General features: G+C 47.0%; 1 protein-coding gene across 2 annotated transcripts in view; it reads left to right on the top strand.

The window, feature by feature from the left end:
• Positions 1–19,911, top strand: part of Tshz3 (teashirt zinc finger homeobox 3) — a 74,349-nt gene extending 54,438 nt beyond the window's left edge. For both annotated transcript variants that reach the window (XM_037199343.1, XM_028877750.2), the window contains one exon: positions 15,072–19,911. In XM_037199343.1, coding sequence (XP_037055238.1) covers positions 15,072–18,277 — 3,206 coding nt within the window. In that variant the 3' untranslated portion in view covers positions 18,278–19,911. The remainder of the gene's footprint in view (positions 1–15,071) is intronic.
• Positions 19,912–20,250: the final 339 nt, after the last annotated feature.

Below are 20,250 nucleotides of genomic sequence, written 5' to 3'. Positions count from 1 at the left end.
CAGTTGTTAGCATGTGCATGGCCTCTTCTGGACCAGAGACTGATGAGACAAAGACAGGAATCTACCAGCTGCAAAACCCTGGAAGGGCTTTGGGTATGTGTAAGAGACCAGGATGGAGGGGACAGCAAAGTGCCCAGCAAACAGGACAGTTGCTGAGTTTCCAAAGGTAAATGCTTTCAAGCCCCAGGAGCAAAGGCCCAGTGTGACGTTCTGTATGTACGGGAAGCATGAAGTCACAAGAACATGCCAAGATGCCAAGGTCCCTGAGTACCACCCAGGCAGTGGTAGGTTATGGAGGTTGCCATTGAAGCTCCATGCAACTCTGTTCCTAGTGCCAGTCATGTGGCCTTAGGTTGTCTAGGGGATGCCTCCTGATGTAGGTCTTAGTGAAGCATTCTGCCATTGAGCCACACCCAGTTGTCCGTTGATGGGTTCTAGGCAATGGTTATGCCACTGAGCCATATCTCTAGCCCCTCACTGGAGATGATTCAAGTCAAGAGCCCTACCACTGAGTCATTTAACCCCTCACTGGAAATTCTAAGTAAACGTTTTACCATTGACTCACATCTCCTGCCTCTCACCAGTGTCTTCTAGGCAAGTAGTGTGACACAGAGCCACCTCCCCAACCTCTGTGGGATTTCTCCCTGGTGCTATAATAGTTTTATTTTTACTGCTATATAATATTCTGTCATGCTGATATGCCCCTCCTGCTCTTGATGAAGTTCCTTCCAGTTTCTTGCAGTTTATGATGAAGCTTCCCAAAGAATATCATGGGCTAGTTCACCATGTGCCCATGTGTGCTTCTGCTGGGGATACATCTGGGCATGAACCTGCTGGATGACTGAGTACATATTTATGTAACTTTCTAGACAATGTCCCACATTTTTGCCAAGTGCTCGGGATAAATTGTACTTCTGCAACTAAGTCAGAGAGTTCTATTTTTCTGTCTCCCCAAATGCTTTATCACCTTATCCTGTCTTATCACTGCATTCCATGTATGCATATGTCATGCTGTTAGCTTGTTTGTTCACTCAGGGTTGCCTTAGAAATGTTGGTAATGCCAGGCAGTGGTGGCACATGCCTTTAATCCCAGCAGAGGCCAATCTACAAAGTGATTTCCAGGACAGCTAGAGCTATACAGAGAAATCCTGTCTCAAAAAACAAAACAAAACAAAATGTTGATGAATTACCCTAAGACCTAAATGGCTGCCCTCTTCTGCCCATACACAAGGGTTTCTGTGCTACAGATTCCCAGCTGAATCAGCACAAATGCTTCCAGTTTTGATGTGTACTGCACAGTGCCCTCCACACAAAGGCTACAGCGGGAACGCAGGTTCCAGTGAGGCCACCGGTGCTAGTGTCTGTCTCCTCTCTCTTACTCCCTCTCCTCTTGCTTCTTTCCTTTCTGCACCACTCCCTCCTCCTCTCCCCTTCTCTTCCTCCTCTCCTCTTCTTCCTCTTCATCATCTTCCCTTTCCCCCCACCCCTCCATAAAGTATGGACAGTTCCTGAGTTAGCAAACACCTAACTTAAACTAGCCCCTGCCTAGAATCCCCCAGTGAGGGGCTGGGGGTGTGGCTCAGTGGAAGAACACCTGCCTCGAATCCCCCAATGAGAGACCAGGGCTGTGACTCAGTGGTAGAGCCCCTGCCTAGAATCCCCAGTGAGGGGCTGGGGTGTGACTCAGTGGTAGAGCCCCTGCCTAGAATCCCCAGTGAGGCTGGGGTGTGACTCAGTGGTAGAGCCCCTGCCTAGAATCCCCCAGTGAGGGGCTGGGGTGTGGCTCAGTGGTAGAACACTTGCCTAGAGCGAGGGTCTGGGGATGTGGCCCAATACAGAGCACTTGCATTGTATGCACAATGCCCTATGTTCCAGACCTAGAAGAAAGAAAAAGAAAACTTCTAGGTGGTAACATGGAACTTGATTATTTGGAACTCTAAATGTCAAACCAAGATACTTGTACTGATAATATACTCCATTAATGCCCCTGTGGTCTGTAACAAAAGCCATCTTGATCATGTAAAAAAATAAATAAATAAAGGCTGTGACTCTGACGCATTCATTTTAATAGGTTCTTATTCCTAACGTAAGCATTTGCAGTATTTAATTGTGTCCATTACATGTTGGATGGATGAATGGACAGATGGGTGAATAAATAGGATCAACAGATGATAGTAGATAGATGGATTGATAGGTGAATGAGTGAATAAAAGGGAGTGGATGAATAGGTGAGTGAATGTGTGAGTAGACAAATGTATTGCATAAATCGGTTGCCTTCTTTTCCATGTAAATCTTAATTCCTGCTTGCTGCGAGCCATCCGTTTACCGTTTTTTACAGACACAGCCCTTAGATGTTAGAGGGAAAAGCCAATGAGTCCCAGTGAGAGTGGAGTTGTACACATATAACCACTTTGAAAATGCCCATTTCAAGGACTGGCTCCCAATTCCCCAACCCATTCCCCAGTTGCCAGCTGTGCTTTTCTTGAGATTTAAGACTGTCAACTGTGTAGGCAGTTGAGCTGCCTTATTGAAGACTACAGGTTACTCATGAAACACATCTGTTTTGCCTCACAGGTTCCCATACACCAACTGCAGGTGTGTGGAACACAGAGCCTTGATTAACGTTGACCACTTGGTGTGCAGCAGCAGAAGTCCAACCATCCATAAAAATCCACCCAGCTTCTATTCTGCCAAGAAGAGAGAATTCTTTCTTAATGTGAAGTTGCCCTAAGTGGTTGGCTCCACCATGTTAGGGGTCACCTCCTTGCTCATGGAATAGAGGTAGAGGGATGTAGGAGTAGGGCTGAGAGTTTGTGGTTTTGATTTTACTCTAGGAGAAAAGAAGATGTGAAACGACATTGAGCTCAGAAAAGGGCAGTGTGGAAGGCCAGCAGGAATTTTCATCTCTCTGTCCATTCTTGCCGCAGCTTATCCTGACATCAGGAGCCATATAAGCTGGTAGACCATCACTGGCCACCAGGTTTAACCAAATGGCATCAACCAGACCCCTCCCCCCACTGCAGGTTGGTTACATTCATGGCTCCTCTGTGTCAGGTGTATTAAAGTGCTACTGTGGGACCCAGAGGTAAGGATACAGACACCTTAGCCAAATGTCATGGCATGCCACTGTTGGTTAGATGATTGGTAGAGGGTGGGCTTGACGCCAAAGACAAAGCTAACTCTGATGGTTCCTAAACTGGCTGTTCATTCACTGCCCTTTATCTAAAGATTTGCCAAAGGTAACTGTAGAAGCACATGGAAGATCCCTGTCTCTTTTTGAGGTGGGCAGGCTGCCTTCCCTTTTGGATCTTGGAAAACCTCCAAGCTGCCAGGCCTCCTCTTACTCCTAGTTCTGTGCCTTAGAAGGGGAGGAAGGCCATTCTGAGCAGGGACCTCTGATGATGCCACTGTGGCAAGAATCTAGAGATACAAGCCTGAAGTGTGTTGGCCCTGCATGTGACTGCAGCTTTCCTGTTTTCATGTTGAAATATTATTTTAAAGGACTTTAATGTGCATTAATTATCCAAAATAATAGATTCCTTTGTGACATTTTCATGTGTCTATATAATGTACTCTGATCATATCCATCCTCTCTTGTCCCTCCTCCCCCATTCTTACTGGTTACTTTCCTCTTCCCTGACTTTTCATCTTCTACTTTCTTCTCTACCTCTCTCCTCTAACAGTCTAGATTCTACATTTGAGAGAAAACACGCAGTACTTGAGTTTCTCAGTCTGGCTTATATTACTTAGCACGGTGATCTCTGGTTCCATATACTTTCCTGGAAATGACCCAGTTTCCTTCTTTGTGCCTGAATAATACTCCACTCTGTATATATACCACATTTCCTTTTTCCATACATCCACTGGCAGGCCCCTAGGCTGATCCCCAACTTGGAATTGTGAGAAGAGCCTCATTCAGCACAGATGAGCAGGTGCCTCTGTAGTTTGCTGACTTAGTGCCTCTGGAGATACTCAGGAGCTAGCCTCTTGTTTTCTGCCATATCTGGAGGAGCAGCTCCAGGTCTGGAGCAGCGGGGAGTTTCCCCCATGGGAAAGTGTCTTTGGAGCAGAGGTGTCCTTGCTCTACTAAGCAGCAGTGGACTGTAATGACTGCAACAGCCTCCCATCACCCTGGCTGTGCCGGAGTGACATGGCCTTACACACACCACCTTCCCTTGCCAATCAAATAATGTTCTGCTTTTCTTGGCCTGGAAGCAGTCCTGCTCTGTTAACACAGTGGTCCCCAACCAAATGAGCCTCTGCCGTGCACATTACATCAAATTAACATGTACAAAATTAATATTCCTGACCTTGCTAGTGGGGAGAACCATCAATCTAAGGGAGGTTGTCATCCCAGTGTGGCCAGCCTTCTGGAGAAGGCCTCTCGATTATAACTCAGCCACGTGCTTTTCCCTGTAAAGTCAGGCCATGCCCTTCCCTCAGGCCTGGCTTGGGACCCTGGGATTTTCTCCTGTTTTCTGAGGACCTCCACACCGAGTGTCAATGCTTGCAAGACCCCTAGTCCTCCTGATGTCTTCCCTTTGTCTTAAGTGGCCATGGTGACTTCCATTATTCTTAACAGCTTCTAGGTGTCTTTATGTGACTCTAGGTGTCCAGGTGGATGCACAGAGAATACCCATGGTCTCTGTTGAACTGTGACCTCCTTGGTCCAAGCATAAACTCTCATTCTCCAGAACAATTTGTTTTTCTCTCCATTTCATATTTATTAACCAGTCAAATAGCCAACATGTACCCCTTGGTGTTACATGTTTAGCCAGGCCCACTTCTGCTGCATCCCTTGATTTCTTTTGGCCATCTCTTCACTCTCTGTTTATCTCCCCCAGTGCTAGGGATTCCTGCACATTAGGCTAGGTCTCTACCACTGAGCCGTGCCACTAATCCCTTATTGGTGAATTCTAGGTAAGAATTCTACCCCTGAATCACATCCCCAGCCCCTCACAGAAGGATTCTAGGCAGGTGCTCTACCATTGAGCCATGCCCCAAGTTCCTCACTGGGAGATTCTAAGCAGGGGCTCTACCACTGAGCCATGCTCCCAGCCCTTCACTGGGGGATTCTAGGCTCTACCACTGAGTCTCACCCCAGCCCTATTCCCTTTCACTCTTGATCTTTGAGCCCTCTCCCAGTCAGCAGACAGAAAGAGATCCCTCTGTCTTAAGTGTCAAGAGCCTGGGGTTGCCGGGGTGTGGGGTGGGGTGTGTGTGTCGGTGTTTGGCCAATGTTAACCTAGCACTGAATGCTAGCTCTTGCCTCTTCATATCTCCAAAGCTCTTGGGTCTGGGCTCTTCAGACATCTGAGGAGAGTTCTTAAGTCCTGAATCAGCCTGCAGTAGATATTTACCTGTAGTAGGTAAATGCTATGATTTCCACCCTGCACCCCGAGGGGGGATCATCATGAAGCATGCAACACTCTTACACAGTAGAACCCCATGTAAAAATAACTCAGAGGGCACACAGCCTCCAGTACTTAGAGCAATCACAAGGCATAAATTCTTGCCTCAACTCCATCTTTGTGTTCATGGTTAGATTTAGGTGGGAGTTTCTGAGGACTTAGAACTTTTTAAACCCTCCCCCCCCCTCCACAGAGATGACTCAAGGTAGGAAGTAATCTGACAAGGGATCTGGATTCAGCTTACAGGATGCAGTCTGACTGGCAGCTGGGGACTGAGGGGACAAGTCTAGGTGTCCAAAGTGCCTTCTTGAAGCACTGACTGACCTCTTGCTGAGAAAGTACTGGCAATTCTCTGGCAGTACCCAAGCAGTATTGCTATTGGGTAGAGCTGAACTTTGCCCCTGTGATAGCCTCTTCCTTGCTGGAAGTCCCACAGATGGGCTGGAGTCATTGGAAAACACATGTGAGGTCAAATGTAGTAGGCTTCAGCATGAGGTCAACTCTAGTAGGCTTCACTACCTCCTTCCTTGTCCTTCAGTTCTCTGCCTTCCTTCCCCATGGCCTTCAGCTTAAGGCTTCCCTGGAAAGGCAACAAGGCCTGAGTGGTGGCTTCGAGAGATCCATTCAAGGCCCTACAGGAGGGTGCTGAGCCCAGAGCTGGTCCAGGACCAGTTTCCATGGAAAGCAAACCCGTGTGCAGTTGGTACACTGCACTTGAAGAGGCCCGTTAGCTTGGGAAAGCACCTAGGTTCATGCATCTTTGAGTCTTTTGTGGGACCCAGGAGATGACTTTGGACAATTTGATGTCCATTCTGCTTGCTCTCTCTTGTTCATGATGAAGAATATGCGCCTCAGAGACTAGAAAGCAGCCAGCCTGGGGCAGAATAAGTGCTGAAAGCCGGGTCTACATTGCTGTGACTTGGCACAGTGTCATAGAAGAAAATGCAGTGTAGAAATGCCAGCAGTAGTGGCTGATCCTCTCCAGGTCCAGGCTTTTGGACATTTCTCTCACATATTTCCTGGAGCTCTACTCTGATGTGAGCCCCTGGGAGAGGTGTCCCTGTAGGCAGTCAGTAGTGATTCAGACACCTCCTGACGACGTTGGCATCTTTGCTTGCCCATTCACTTCCTCTAACAGTAGGACTTAGAGACTCATGGAGGCTTTAACATTGCTTGTAAGTTTGATCTGTGATCCATGACACAGACTTATGTATATGAGTCCCAAAGAGCCCAATAGCTGTCCAATTTTAGGCATGTCCCTGGCATCTTCTGAACAGTTCCATGTCTCCAATATGACCACAGAAGAGGCTAGGTTTGTTGAGGCCACTGTGGCCTCCTCTACCCTCACGAGATATCAGAATGCCTTCTTTGCTCAGGATGGCATAGGTAAATCTCTGAGGATTTCTTTCCACCTCCCTAGTACTGCCTAGCACATGCTAGGGAAATGTGTACTATCTAGCTAAATCCCCAACCCTCTTTGCCCTATTCACTTTGAGACAGGATCTCATTGAATTTCCCCAGGCTAGCCTTGAACTCATTCTGTGGTTCAGGCAGGACTATAGTTGAACTCCTCCTGCCTTGACCTCAGGGGTACCTCCAGAGTTGTACCTCCACACTTGGCTTCTGCTTCTCTGTTGCTGTGGTCATCAGTCTACCAAGGCCTCATTTCCATGGCCACCTTGGTGGCTACCCTCGTAGCCACCTCTGTCTACACCAGAATTCCAAACTCCTGGCCCATCACCATTTTACAGCCTTTTGTATTAAGGTGATCTCAAGCTCGCATCCTGTCTCATGTCCCTCATGTCTTACTCCTTCCTGCCCTGACCACCTCCAAGCCTACTCCCATCTGCCTGGCTTGTCTTTCCTTCTTCACTTCATCTTCTCTTTGTTCCCCCCTTCACTCCCTCCTGAGCCTCTCAAGGCACTGACCTTGAGCTTCACCCTTGCATCCTTGTCATCAGCCCTGGGCAACGATGTGGAGCAGATGCAATCTGAGCAGCTATGGGAACAGTCTGTAAGGCACTGTGTCTGGGTTCTAGAGTTCTAACTTCACAACCTTTATGTCAGCCCTAAATATGCTCCCATGTACAGGACAACTTGTAATCATTTCTAGGAACAAGGCGCAGCCCTTACCTCTCTTCCCAGCTGTACCCACCCCTGCCCACTGTCTACCGTCTACCCACAGCCTCTGTGGCCTGAGTGCCCAGACCTAAGCTCTTGCCCCTTCACCTTGGGGTAAGTTCATTAACAATGTGATGAAGTAATTTCCACTTACCCATAAAGAAATTCTAGTGTTCCTCAGCTTGCTATTTATATTTATATTATTTATATGAAGTACATTAATTTCCTTTTTACACAGAGGTAGAGTTTAGCCAAGGGTGATACATATTGTTGAGAGGATTCCTGCCTCTTTCCCTTCATATGGCTATGGTGGGCCTGCTCTTTACCCTTGGACACACCAACCAATCCTTCAGCCCTCCTGGATGGGAAGGGGTGGGGTCCTTGGAAGTATTATGCTCTGCATTCCCAGCATACACTCACTCCCACACCCTTTTGGGATTGGGCTTTTTCACAGTCCAGACCCAGGGTCTGGGCCTTGGGGTCAGAAATAACTCAGTGTAATTCTTTGAAAATCACGTTTAGGAAAAAAAACAAAAAAACAAAAAACAAAAAAACCTGCCAATTTCTTCATCCCTTCCCATGACCTTTGGAAAGATCAGAGGCAAGGAATGTGAGACCCTTCTGTCTGGTCCACATAGTAGACTGAGGCATTGTTTCCTTTGTGGCTTGCCCTTCCAGGAGTGTTGGATAATTGGGTTTTAAAAGGTGCTTACAAATATAAGCCTCAATCTCAGGAATGTTCTTTTACCTGTGTCCCATTTGGCTCCACTTGGCAGGGTTCTACTGTTCAAGCTACCATTTAACCCACCAGCAGTCAGGTGCCTTGTGTCTTTCCACACTGTGTTTTTGCCTGTGGAATAGAGCAAATGGGAGTTGGATATGGGTCAGGAAACTGGCAAGGCAGCTTGACTACCCTCATGAAGAGAGGCCATCAACCAAGTGACTTGGGAAAACATGAAATGCAGGTGCTTCATCCCCAAGTCCACCCCTTTGTTGCTGGAGGGCTTCTCTCCAGCTTCCCCAAGCCCCACAGTCCCACAATCCACGTATAAAATAATCACTCAGACGCTTATATCACTTATAAACTGTATGGCCATGGCAGGCTTCTTGTTAACTGTTCTTTTATCTTAAATTAACCCATTTTTATAAATCTATGCCTTGCCACGTGGCTGGTGGCTTATCAGAGTCTTTACATGCTGCTTGTCCTGGCGGTGGCTGCAGTGTCTCCCTCCTCAGCCTTCCGCTTCCCAGAATTCTCCTCTCTCTTTGTCTCACCTACTTCCTACCTGGCAACCTACTTCCTGCCTGGTCACTGGCCATCAGTGTTTTATTTATATAGAGCAATATCCACAGCACCCCTTACTTGTAAGTCTCTGCCCACTCCTAAGTTTTTCTTTGCTTCTTGTATAGCAGTAGTTAGTTGGGATGGAAGTCCCCTCACCCTCATAGTCCAGCTGCATCTGCTGTTGGAGCTGGCAGCAAAGTTCAGTCTTATGAAGCAGAAAGGCCCGATGATGCATCCGTGTCAGTCACACTCAGAGAGCAGATCCAGAAAGGACTTATACTCTAGCACATCTCCATCCTGGGACTGACTTGAATCTGGACCCACCTTAGCTAGTTAGCTACTGAGGGGGTTGGAAGAAGTCAACTGTAATGTTCCTTTGTGTCTCCTGTGGATAGAGGTTGAGTGGCCACTATGATCTGAGCCATGGTATGCAAATGGTTTAAAGTTGTCCACCATAGATTTATATTTTGACATTTGATCTTTCCTGTGACAGTGTAAGAAGTGGTGGGGCCACTAGGAGGTTGGCTTAGAGGGAGGTCCTTAAGTTTGCCCTCAGGTCAAATTAGGGTTGTTCTTGTGGGATCTTACATTAGTCCTTGTGGGAGTTGGTGCTGGACAAGCACACGGCCCTGAGGTGTTCTCTGCTGTCCTGTTCTAAGATGTGGCCTTTCCCTCCACATAGATGTCTGTTATTTTGTCATGGAGCCCTTGCAAAGGCAGCAATGGGCAGTTTGGATCCAAGACTTCTGAACCTATGAGCTGAGCGCATCCTTTCCTTTATTGAATTAGCCGTCTTTGGGTATTTTGTTAAATAACAGAAAACTGACTAACACAGCCAGACACTAGGACTGTGTAGCAGACATCTGGAATGGTGAGTCTGGCTTGTGTGGACATGGTCCTGACCTCATGGAGTTGACATCGCACCTGGCTACAGAGCAGTGATGCAAGTGGGAACTGGGGGGACAAAAGCTGTCTGTTTCATCCCCCCAGAGATGGCTGCCACCTCATGTCTCCATCTTGGGAGGCAGCAGTGAGCAGGGGGGAGTTAGAAATGAGAGATCCTGCCACATCCTAGAGGCCCAGAAAAGCTGAAAGGAAACAAGAACAAAGTAGGGGGAGGCTCTTGGGGGCACTTTGAGGAATTTGGGCTTTTGTCAGAGGCCAGCGAGGAGCTTTGAGGGTGTACTGCAGGTGAGATGTGAGCAGTCAGCTGTTTGTTACCGTCCCGGTGGCTTCTGTTTCTACTAGACTGAAGGGAATGGAGTGAGGAGGAAGACATGCTGGTGTCTGCACCAGGATGGGAGGGGGCAGAAACATATCCAGTTCTATTACCAAGGCTGTTAATACCACTCTGTGCAGCTTGCAGTGACCTCAGGCTAACCTCTTCCCAGATGAGACCCATGCTGGCCTACTGTGAGTTGACTGGATGCAAGAATTCAGATCAGTGTGTGTGTAAAGTTAAACAGCAATGGAAGATCAAATAAGTCTACAAGAGAATGACAGGACATTCTCAGGCTGTCCTTCCTGTCCCATGTTGGGACAGCACCCGCATCAGAAAAGCTAATCCACACAGACAGTGACTGAAGCCACCAATGTCCTCTTCTGACTTACTGAATCCAGGGTATTATCTGTCCCAAGATCCAGAAGACTTTGCATGTTTGATTCTATCCAAAGAAGAAAAGACTATGGCATGGCGTAGTGGTCCAAGCCTGCAGTTCCAACACCAGGAGGCTGAGGATCCTGAGTTGGAGGCAGCTTGAGCTACAGAGCAAGAATCTAGCTTTAAAAAAAGGAGGGGTGGCGGAGGAAGGTACTGGAGAGATGGCTTAGCCATTAAGAACACTGACTGCTCTTCCAGAGGACCCAGATTAAACTCTCAGCTTATAACCACCCATAACTCTAGTTCCAGTGGATCCAATGCCCTCTTCTGGCCTCCACAGGCACAAGGTGTGAATGTGGTAGATAGACATACATGCAAGCAAAATAAAAAGTACACATAAAAAATAAAAATAAATAATATTTTAAAGAAGTGGAATGATTTTTGCCCTGCATATACAAGGCCCTGGGTTTGATGATCCGCAGCACAAAGGAAAAAATGAACTAGGTAAAGCCTGATATTCGATTTTCTTTTTAATTGTGTGTATATATGGGAGGGTGGATGGGTATGTATGCGCACACGCAAGAGTGCAGATGCCCACAGAAGACAGAAGTGTCTGGATGTTCTTCTGAGTTGCCTGCTATGGGAACCAGAGACTGAACTCAGGTTCTCTTCAAGGGCAGTATTCACTGTTAACCACTGAGGCATCTCTCCTGCCCTCAGAAAGCATTTATTAAAATTCAGTTCTTAACTCTTTGCTCACAAAAGTCTTAAAACACAGAAACGGAGACAAGGACCTTACAGGTCACTGAACTGGTGCACCATATTATACACACAGGGAAACTGAGGAGGGGAGGGAAAAGGCTATTTCTCTTAGGACAGAAGCTTTCTTGTTTATGGAATGAATGAATGTTCTCACCTTTCAGCCCCTCTGCCACTCCTCTGACCTATTTCCACTCTTAAGTTTGTTTATTTGTTTGAGACAGGGTCCAAATAGGACAGGCTGACCTTGAACTCAGCATGTTGCTGGGCTCTCAAGGTTTTAAACTCAATGATCAAGAGCATGTGGCATCCTCAGAGGAGTGGATTGCACAACACAGCAATGCCTATTCTCAGGCATCCATTATTATGTGGAGGAAGAATCCATGGTCAGTATCTTTGCCTTAGTCTCAGGAAATATTCCCCACTATTGGGTCTGAACCCATTGGTCTTTTGCTAGGTAGTGAGGTTCCTGGCACAAAAGTGTGCCAATATACATATAAGAACTCTTACAAGTCTGGACAAGGCTGGAGCTAAAGTGTGTGGGAGGCCAGATCTCCCAAGAACCCAGAGCTTTCTGGCATAGGAACTTGTTCCTTTTTCTCAGGACTGAATTTTGCTCCCATCAGGGAGTTTGGCCATGCTTTCTTTTCAATACTAATATCCTTCTCGTTCATCAGACTGATGATGCTCCAATACTATTGTCCATCTCAAAGAGCATATTAAGAGTGTGTTGGGGACCAACCCATCGTAGGAGCTTGCCACATCAACAATGAGGCATGTAAATAGGATTTCAAATGGCCACACATTCAGTGTGTGAATGCTTCCATCGAGGGTATGGGAGCCAGGCAGGTTCTGAAACAAATGCTCATTTTCTCCATATCACTCATGTCCACTGTTGACTTCTCCTGGTTCCTGATGCCTTGCAATGACTATTTTCTGTGGACTCTTTCCTCTACCATTCTTAATTCTGTGCAAGCTCCAGAATAGAAGCAATGGCCTGGTATGTGGTGTTCAGGCTTAAGATCGCGGCGCTGAAGTACCTGTCCATGAGACAAGGACTTTGATTGCCACATTCATTCTTTTCTCACTGTTGGGACAGAATTTCCCAGCAGAAGCAATCTAAGGGAGGAAAGGTGTATTTTGGCTTCCTGTTGTGGGGGGGGGTACCATTTCATCATGTGGCAAGAATGGAGAGAGTCTGGCCACACCTTGCCAGGCAGGAAGCAGAATGCTAAAGTCAGAACTGAAACAGAGCCTCACCTTCAAAGCCTGATCCCAGGAAATTACTCTGCTGACTAGGTTACAGTCTCAGGCCACAACTCCCTAAAACCAGCAAAGGACCAAGTTTTGAAGAGACATTAGTTTGTCAAGGGCATTGCACATTCAGGTCATAGCAGCATCTGTCCCCATCTGTGTCCCCAGCCTCCCCTTAGGTCCCTGGCAGCAACACAGGCCATGTGTCTTTCTCATCCCAGACCGCCCTGTAGAATCCCTCCTTAGTGCATGGGGCCACCCAGTGAGTTTCCAGAGACTGAAACCCAATGTTCTCTTTTTAGCTGCCCTCTGCAAGGATTGTAAGAGAAATTGCAGACCCATTCAGCACCCCAGCCTCCACGGTGCTGTGTGACCAGCCCTCATCAGTTTGCCCCAGCCTAAGTGGACTCCTGAGAGACAGGGAGTCTTAAGCCAGGATAAGTCCAGGCAAATCGGGACACTTAGTCATTTGACTCCAGCCAGCCTCCCTCTAGGTTGGATCTCTGAAGGCATGCAGGAGTCAAGATTTCTAGACTGTTCTGCAAACTGGAGAATGTTATGAGGGAGATTGTTCTTTCTTCTTTCTGTTCTAATTCATGATTCACATTCTTCACTGCTTGTAGGAAGAGAGTCCCTCAGGCTATGTGATGGTCCCCTGAACTTCAACTCAGGGCCTGATCTTAGATTCAAGATTCACCACAGCACCTCACACTGTGGCAGACCACAGCCACACACTTCTGCCAATTTCTTTTTCCTGTTTTCTTTTTGACACAGGCTCTCCCTATGTTTATCCAGACTGACCTAAAACTTGTGATCCTCCTGCCTCAGCCTCCTGAAAGCTAGGATTGCTGACAGGTGTAGGCCACCACTCGCGTTCTCCTGGACATTTCTAAAGGGTATCCTATGGCTCACACTCAAGGTTCTTGGTTCCTACGGTGCATATAAAGAGAAGTGTCCCTTTCTCAAAGCTGGGACATGGTTCCCGTCCAAGATCCCGCCGCTGGAGTTGCCTCCCTGCAGTTCAGTTTAGAAGTTATGGCTGTCAGAACAAATGCAGATTTGATAGTGGTCAAATAGGAAGGTAGGGCATCTGTATAGGTTCCAAAGGATCAATTACATTTTTTAAACTGTATTTTTCTGATGAGAAATTCACCTGGAAAACATCACTTTAGCTGTTGAATTCTATAAACAAGGCACCCCTCCCTTTTCTAAGAACTCTCTCTTTTTATCACCTAGCAATTACCAGTGCCATATCACTGCCACTCCATCCATTTACCATTGGCCTTTTGAAAGCAACTTGTGAAGATCTCCTCATGTAGCCCTGGCTGGCCTGCAACTCAGTGTATAGAGCAGTCTGACCCCAAACCCACCCTCTTGCCTCTGCCTCCCCAGTGCTGGAATTGCAAGTGTGTGCTACACACCCTGTATCCCTTGGTTCTTAGTTCCTGGTAGGAAACAAAATTACCCACCCCATTCCCTTTCTCCTTTAGCTTAAAGCTGCTGCTCACACAGGACCGGTCACATCACAGCGTACACACAACCACCAAGGTATAGAATAACCCAAGAATGGAAAAATCGTATCATGGCATCCCACTGGCACAGATGCTCCCAGGGCTCTGGGCCTCCCATGTGGGTTAGGGGTTCTTCTAGGACTCCTAGCTGCTGGGCTCTGCTGTCTACCTGCTCAGGAATGCCTGCTGGATTTCCACTCCCAGTACAAGGCCTCCAAAAAGACAGAATCCCTGTAGGATCCCCATGGAGCCTGTTCTGAGTAAATATTGACAAAGTAGTCTAAAGAGCAAACACTTTGACATTTGTAAGGTCCACCAGCAGGTCTTGTATATATTTATACAGCAGGAGTGAGCTCTGCATACCAATTTTCCTGAACCTGTTCTGCTCTAATTCCATACGATGATATGTGTGTGTGGGTGGCTGAGCATGTGGGGAGCAGGGCCAGTTCGGGGTTGTGGCCACTCACCATCTCTCCCAGGAACACTTCAGGCCCCATCCCTGGTAAGAAACTTACTCTGGGCTTCTTTTAGATCTACTTTTCTAGGAAGAAGAAAAGGCCACACTCCTTGGTTTTAATTTACTATAATTGATGAACTTTCTTTTTACTTGGTAAAAGTCTTATTGATGTTTTTGTACTTTATATTTATTAAAGACTGAGCCTCAAAAGTGTAATGAGTAAAAAAAAAAAAGTGCTTGCTTAATTTAAATTGTAAGTCTGTCTGTTAAGAAATGCATTAGAGGTAGGAGAAGCATAAGACATATTAATTGACAGACAGGAACTGCTGTCTCTGAGGTTGATGCAAGTAATTTATTACTTTAGAAGTGAATGCCACCTCCAGAATGTGCTTCATTAATTTCAAATTTAGTTTTAATTTCAAGCTGTTGCCCCTTGAGAAGAATAAGGTGGCAAATTATGTTTGAAGAGCAGATTTTTTTTTTGCTCCAAAGAAACATCATATTTTAACTATTTAATTTTACAAATAAATGTGCCCATCTCATTTGTCGAATTCCCAAGAGCCAAGAACATATTCTAGGTATGATCAACATTGACTAATTTTTTTCTTTCTTTCTCTCTCTTCCTCTTTGTTCTCACCTTCTGCTCTCTCATTCTCACCTGTGATCATGGCAGCCTATGTTTCCGATGAGTTAAAGGCAGCCGCCTTGGTAGAGGATGGCATAGAGCCTGAGGAGCAGGCGGCCGATGGAGAACCCTCAGCCAAGTACATGTGTCCAGAGAAGGATCTCAGCAAGGCCTGCCCAAGCTACCAGAACTCACCAGCTGCTGAGTTTTCCAGCCACGAAATGGACAGCGAATCTCACATCAGTGAGACCAGTGACCGGATGGCTGACTTTGAAAGTAGCTCCATTAAGAATGAAGAGGAGACCAAGGAGGTCCCAGTGCCCCTGGAGGACACAACCGTGTCGGATAGCCTGGAGCAGATGAAGGCCGTGTACAACAACTTCCTGTCCAATTCCTACTGGTCCAACCTCAACCTGAACCTGCACCAGCCCTCCTCAGAGAACAACGGTGGCAGTAGCAGTAGCAGCAGCAGCAGCAGCAGCAGCTGCGGCAGCGGGAGCTTTGACTGGCATCAGAGCGCTATGGCGAAGACCCTGCAGCAGGTGTCGCAGAACCGCATGTTGCCTGAGCCCAGCCTGTTCAGCACCGTGCAGCTATATCGCCAGAGCAGCAAGCTGTATGGCTCCATCTTCACCGGGGCCAGCAAGTTCCGTTGCAAAGACTGTAGTGCTGCCTATGACACCCTGGTGGAGCTGACGGTGCACATGAATGAGACAGGTCACTATCGCGATGACAACCATGAGACAGACAACAACAACCCCAAGCGCTGGTCCAAGCCTCGCAAGCGGTCTTTGTTGGAGATGGAAGGGAAGGAAGATGCTCAGAAGGTGCTGAAGTGCATGTACTGTGGCCACTCCTTTGAGTCTCTCCAAGACCTGAGTGTCCACATGATCAAAACTAAACACTACCAAAAAGTGCCTCTCAAGGAACCTGTCACACCTGTCACAGCCAAAATCATCCCTGCCGCTCGGAAGAAACCTTCGCTGGAGCTGGAGCTGCCTAGCTCCCCCGACTCCACAGGTGGAACCCCCAAAGCTACCCTGTCTGATACCAGTGATGCTCTGCAGAAGAACTCCAATCCTTACATCACGCCAAATAACCGGTACGGCCACCAGAATGGGGCCAGCTATGCATGGCACTTTGAGGCCCGAAAGTCCCAGATCCTCAAATGCATGGAGTGTGGAAGCTCCCATGACACACTCCAGGAGCTCACAGCCCACATGATGGTCACTGGCCACTTTATCAAGGTCACAAACTCAGCCATGAAGAAGGGGAAGCCCATCATGGAGACACCCGTCACGCCCACCATCACCACCTTGCTGGATGAGAAGGTACAGTCTGTGCCACTGGCAGCCACCACGTTCACATCTCCCTCCAATACACCTGCGAGTGTCTCCCCGAAGCTGACCGTGGAGGTCAAAAAGGAAGTGGACAAGGAGAAAGTAGTCATGGATGAGAAACCCAAGGAGAAAGAGAAGACCAGTGAGGAAGAGGAGAAGTATGATATTTCTTCCAAGTACCACTATTTGACTGAAAATGACTTAGAAGAGAGCCCTAAAGGGGGGCTAGATATCCTGAAATCCCTCGAAAACACAGTGACATCAGCCATCAACAAGGCTCAGAATGGCACTCCCAGCTGGGGGGGTTACCCCAGCATCCACGCCGCCTACCAGCTCCCCAACATGATGAAGTTGTCCCTGGGTTCCTCAGGGAAGAGCACACCCCTGAAACCCATATTTGGCAACAGTGAAATCGTGTCTCCTACAAAAACCCAGACCCTGGTCTCTCCGCCCAGCAGCCAGACCTCCCCCATGCCCAAGACAAACTTTCACGCCATGGAAGAACTGGTGAAAAAAGTCACTGAGAAAGTTGCCAAAGTTGAGGAGAAAATGAAAGAGCCCGAAGGCAAGCTGTCACCTCCAAAGCGGGCCACGCCATCCCCTTGCAGCAGTGAGCAGAGTGAGCCCATTAAGATGGAAGCCTCCAGTGATGGTGGCTTCAAAAGCCAGGAGAACAGCCCCAGCCCGCCAAGAGATGGCTGCAAGGAGGTGAGCCCTGCTGCAGAGCCGGTGGAGAACGGTAAGGAGTTGGTGAAGCCCCTGAGCGGAGGGCTCAGCGGCAGCACAGCCATCATCACGGACCACCCACCAGAACAGCCTTTTGTGAACCCCCTGAGTGCCCTGCAGTCGGTCATGAATATCCACTTGGGCAAAGCCGCCAAGCCCTCCCTGCCTGCCCTGGACCCCATGAGCATGCTTTTCAAGATGAGCAACAGTCTAGCCGAGAAGGCAGCCGTGGCCACCCCACCACCCCTTCAGGCCAAGAAGGCGGACCATCTGGACCGCTATTTCTACCACGTCAACAATGACCAGCCCATAGACTTGACGAAGGGAAAGAGTGACAAAGGTTGCTCCTTAGGTTCAGGGCTTTTGTCCCCCACATCCTCATCCCCAGCAACTTCCTCATCTACAGTGACAACAGCAAAGACATCTGCCGTCGTATCATTCATGTCAAGCTCGCCACTGCGCGAGAATGCCTTGTCAGATATATCCGATATGTTGAAGAACTTGACAGAGAGCCACACGTCAAAATCCTCTACTCCTTCCAGCATCTCTGAGAAGTCTGACATTGACGGGGCCACCCTGGAAGAGGCCGAGGAGTCAACTCCAGCACAGAAGAGGAAAGGCCGCCAGTCCAACTGGAATCCCCAGCACCTGCTGATCCTGCAGGCCCAGTTTGCAGCCAGCCTCCGGCAGACATCGGAAGGGAAGTACATCATGTCAGACCTGAGCCCCCAGGAGCGCATGCACATCTCGAGGTTCACCGGGCTCTCCATGACCACCATCAGCCACTGGCTGGCCAACGTGAAATACCAACTCCGGAGGACAGGTGGAACAAAGTTCCTCAAAAACTTGGACACTGGCCACCCTGTGTTCTTTTGTAACGACTGTGCGTCACAAATCAGGACTCCTTCCACGTACATCAGCCACCTAGAGTCACACCTGGGCTTCCGGCTACGGGACTTATCGAAATTATCCACTGAACAGATTAACAATCAAATAGCACAAACCAAGTCGCCATCAGAAAAATTGGTGACATCCTCCCCGGAGGAGGACCTGGGGACCTCCTATCAGTGCAAGCTTTGCAATCGGACCTTTGCAAGCAAGCACGCTGTTAAACTTCACCTTAGCAAAACTCACGGGAAGTCGCCAGAAGACCACCTTCTGTTCGTTTCCGAGCTGGAGAAGCAGTAGCGTTTGCTGCAGGGTGGAAATGACTGGAGAGAAATGCTGAAGGCACCTTAAAGCCCCTCTGTCTTGTTCTTGGCACATGTTCTTACGTTAACTGCAGAGGATCATTCTGGGCTGGACTGTTTGGTATAACTGTACAGTGTTTAATAGAGAGGTGCATATAATCAGCTGTTGTTACTGGTAAAATAACGAAGGTTAAAACGCAGTGCTAAGTGTTTGGAACTTTGTGTAAATGGGATTTAATTGTGAGCATCCCCTCGATGCTTCAAGCTGCATGCATTAACAGACAGTTTAATTAAGCATTTATAACAAAACCAGGCACACTTTTTCCATGAAACTTGGGTGTGCTGGCATTTCTCACCCTTTCATCTTTAGCCCTCTGAGTACTACGAAGCACTTTTGCATTAATTTGGTTAAAAAAAGATAATAATAAAACAAAATAATAATGAATAATAATAATGTATGAAACTCTGTTTTTAAACTCCTTACCAGCTTAGTTATAAGGAATAATAGGAACCTCCATTTATGCAGGTCTGCAGGGGTATAACACGCCTTGAAATTTAAAAGAATATTATTTTCACATTGAAACATAGATGTATATATTGTATAGATTTCAAACTCTTATGGAAAATGTGACTGGTTAAATGACCCTTTCTTTCTTGCATTTATAACAAGTGTTTTATGTACCTGCTATACTCTGGGCACAAGCCATGCCTCTGTATAGTGTATATTTCCTTATCTTTTTCTTTTTTTAAGGTTTATGGTTTTTTTTACATGCAAACGTTGTAAATTATACAGAAAATTCCACAGATAGCATTTATAAAATATACAGAAGCATTATCTCAAAGCAAGGTATGATGTTTGTTTTGCTATACGGCACATCTATATTGATAGAGGGTTCATGTTTAAATTATACATATTTATTAGTATTCTATTATCATTTGTTTTGAGGCCAGGAAATCCATCCCTGGCAGGCATCATAACTATTTTGCACATGGTTCTTAAAGGTATTTATTAGAAATTAAAGGATGCTCAAAGTAAACTCAGTGCTCAAAGGGTTAAGTCTATTTGAAAAGGAAAAAAAAAAACAATTAAAAAAACCCAACAACTTGTACTGTATTTCCTGAACATTGATAAAGCCTTTAAAATGTTTGTACTGTAATCCTTTGCTTACAAGTCATGAGGCGTTCTGTGGGACACCCACTTTCACTTATTTATAAGCCCTCTTGGTTGCTAGTTCATAATGTGGGATGCTTTTTTTCTTTCTTTCTCTCTCCTCTCTCTTCCTCTCTCTCTCTCTTTTTTTTAATTTCAATCGGTAGCTTTGTTTTGTTCTTCCTAATTATTCTTCCAAGATCCCACACTGCAGTTTTATCTTTAGGCTTATGGAAGGTAACCCGTGGTTACCAGCTCTCCAAGCCATTCTGTTCTTCTCCATTTCTGGCAGTTAATTTGCAGAAATAACTGACAGCTGACACCATACGAGAACCTATGTATAAAATATTGGCATGTAAACACCACAGACACCGTGACACACTCTGTGCCCTGTTTTGTTGTTGACAATGGCACACCATGATGTGACTCTTCATATAACCCTTTTTTTCTACGGCAGCATTAAAATTGTCTTTTTGCTATAATTTTGTGTTGCGTTCACAATTATGTCTGAGATGTGCTACGACTAACGAGCACATTAAAATTAAATTGTATGCGATCTGTTTATGACTGACTTGGTTGCTGTGTCTGCCAGGTGCTGGCAGTTGGAGGCTGCGCGTAAATCAGGGGAGTTTTCGTGAACTTTGGTGTTTATAAGGAAATCGAGGAGGCTTATGTAGCATTTCCCCCCAGAATAAAAATGGGAAAGAAAGGAGAGATGCATGTGAAGGTAGAACCCCCGTGGGCAAGGCCTGGGCGGGTCTGGTCTCCCTTCTGTATGCCCTATAGTGTTCCCAGGCTGAGGGAGGAGGTCTTTAGGGATT

This window comes from Peromyscus leucopus, chromosome 1 (genome assembly GCF_004664715.2).
Source record: "Peromyscus leucopus breed LL Stock chromosome 1, UCI_PerLeu_2.1, whole genome shotgun sequence".
Taxonomy (NCBI): Eukaryota; Metazoa; Chordata; class Mammalia; order Rodentia; family Cricetidae; genus Peromyscus; species Peromyscus leucopus.
Note: the sequence above shows the minus strand (reverse complement) of the source record. Positions and strands in the feature narration are given on the sequence as shown.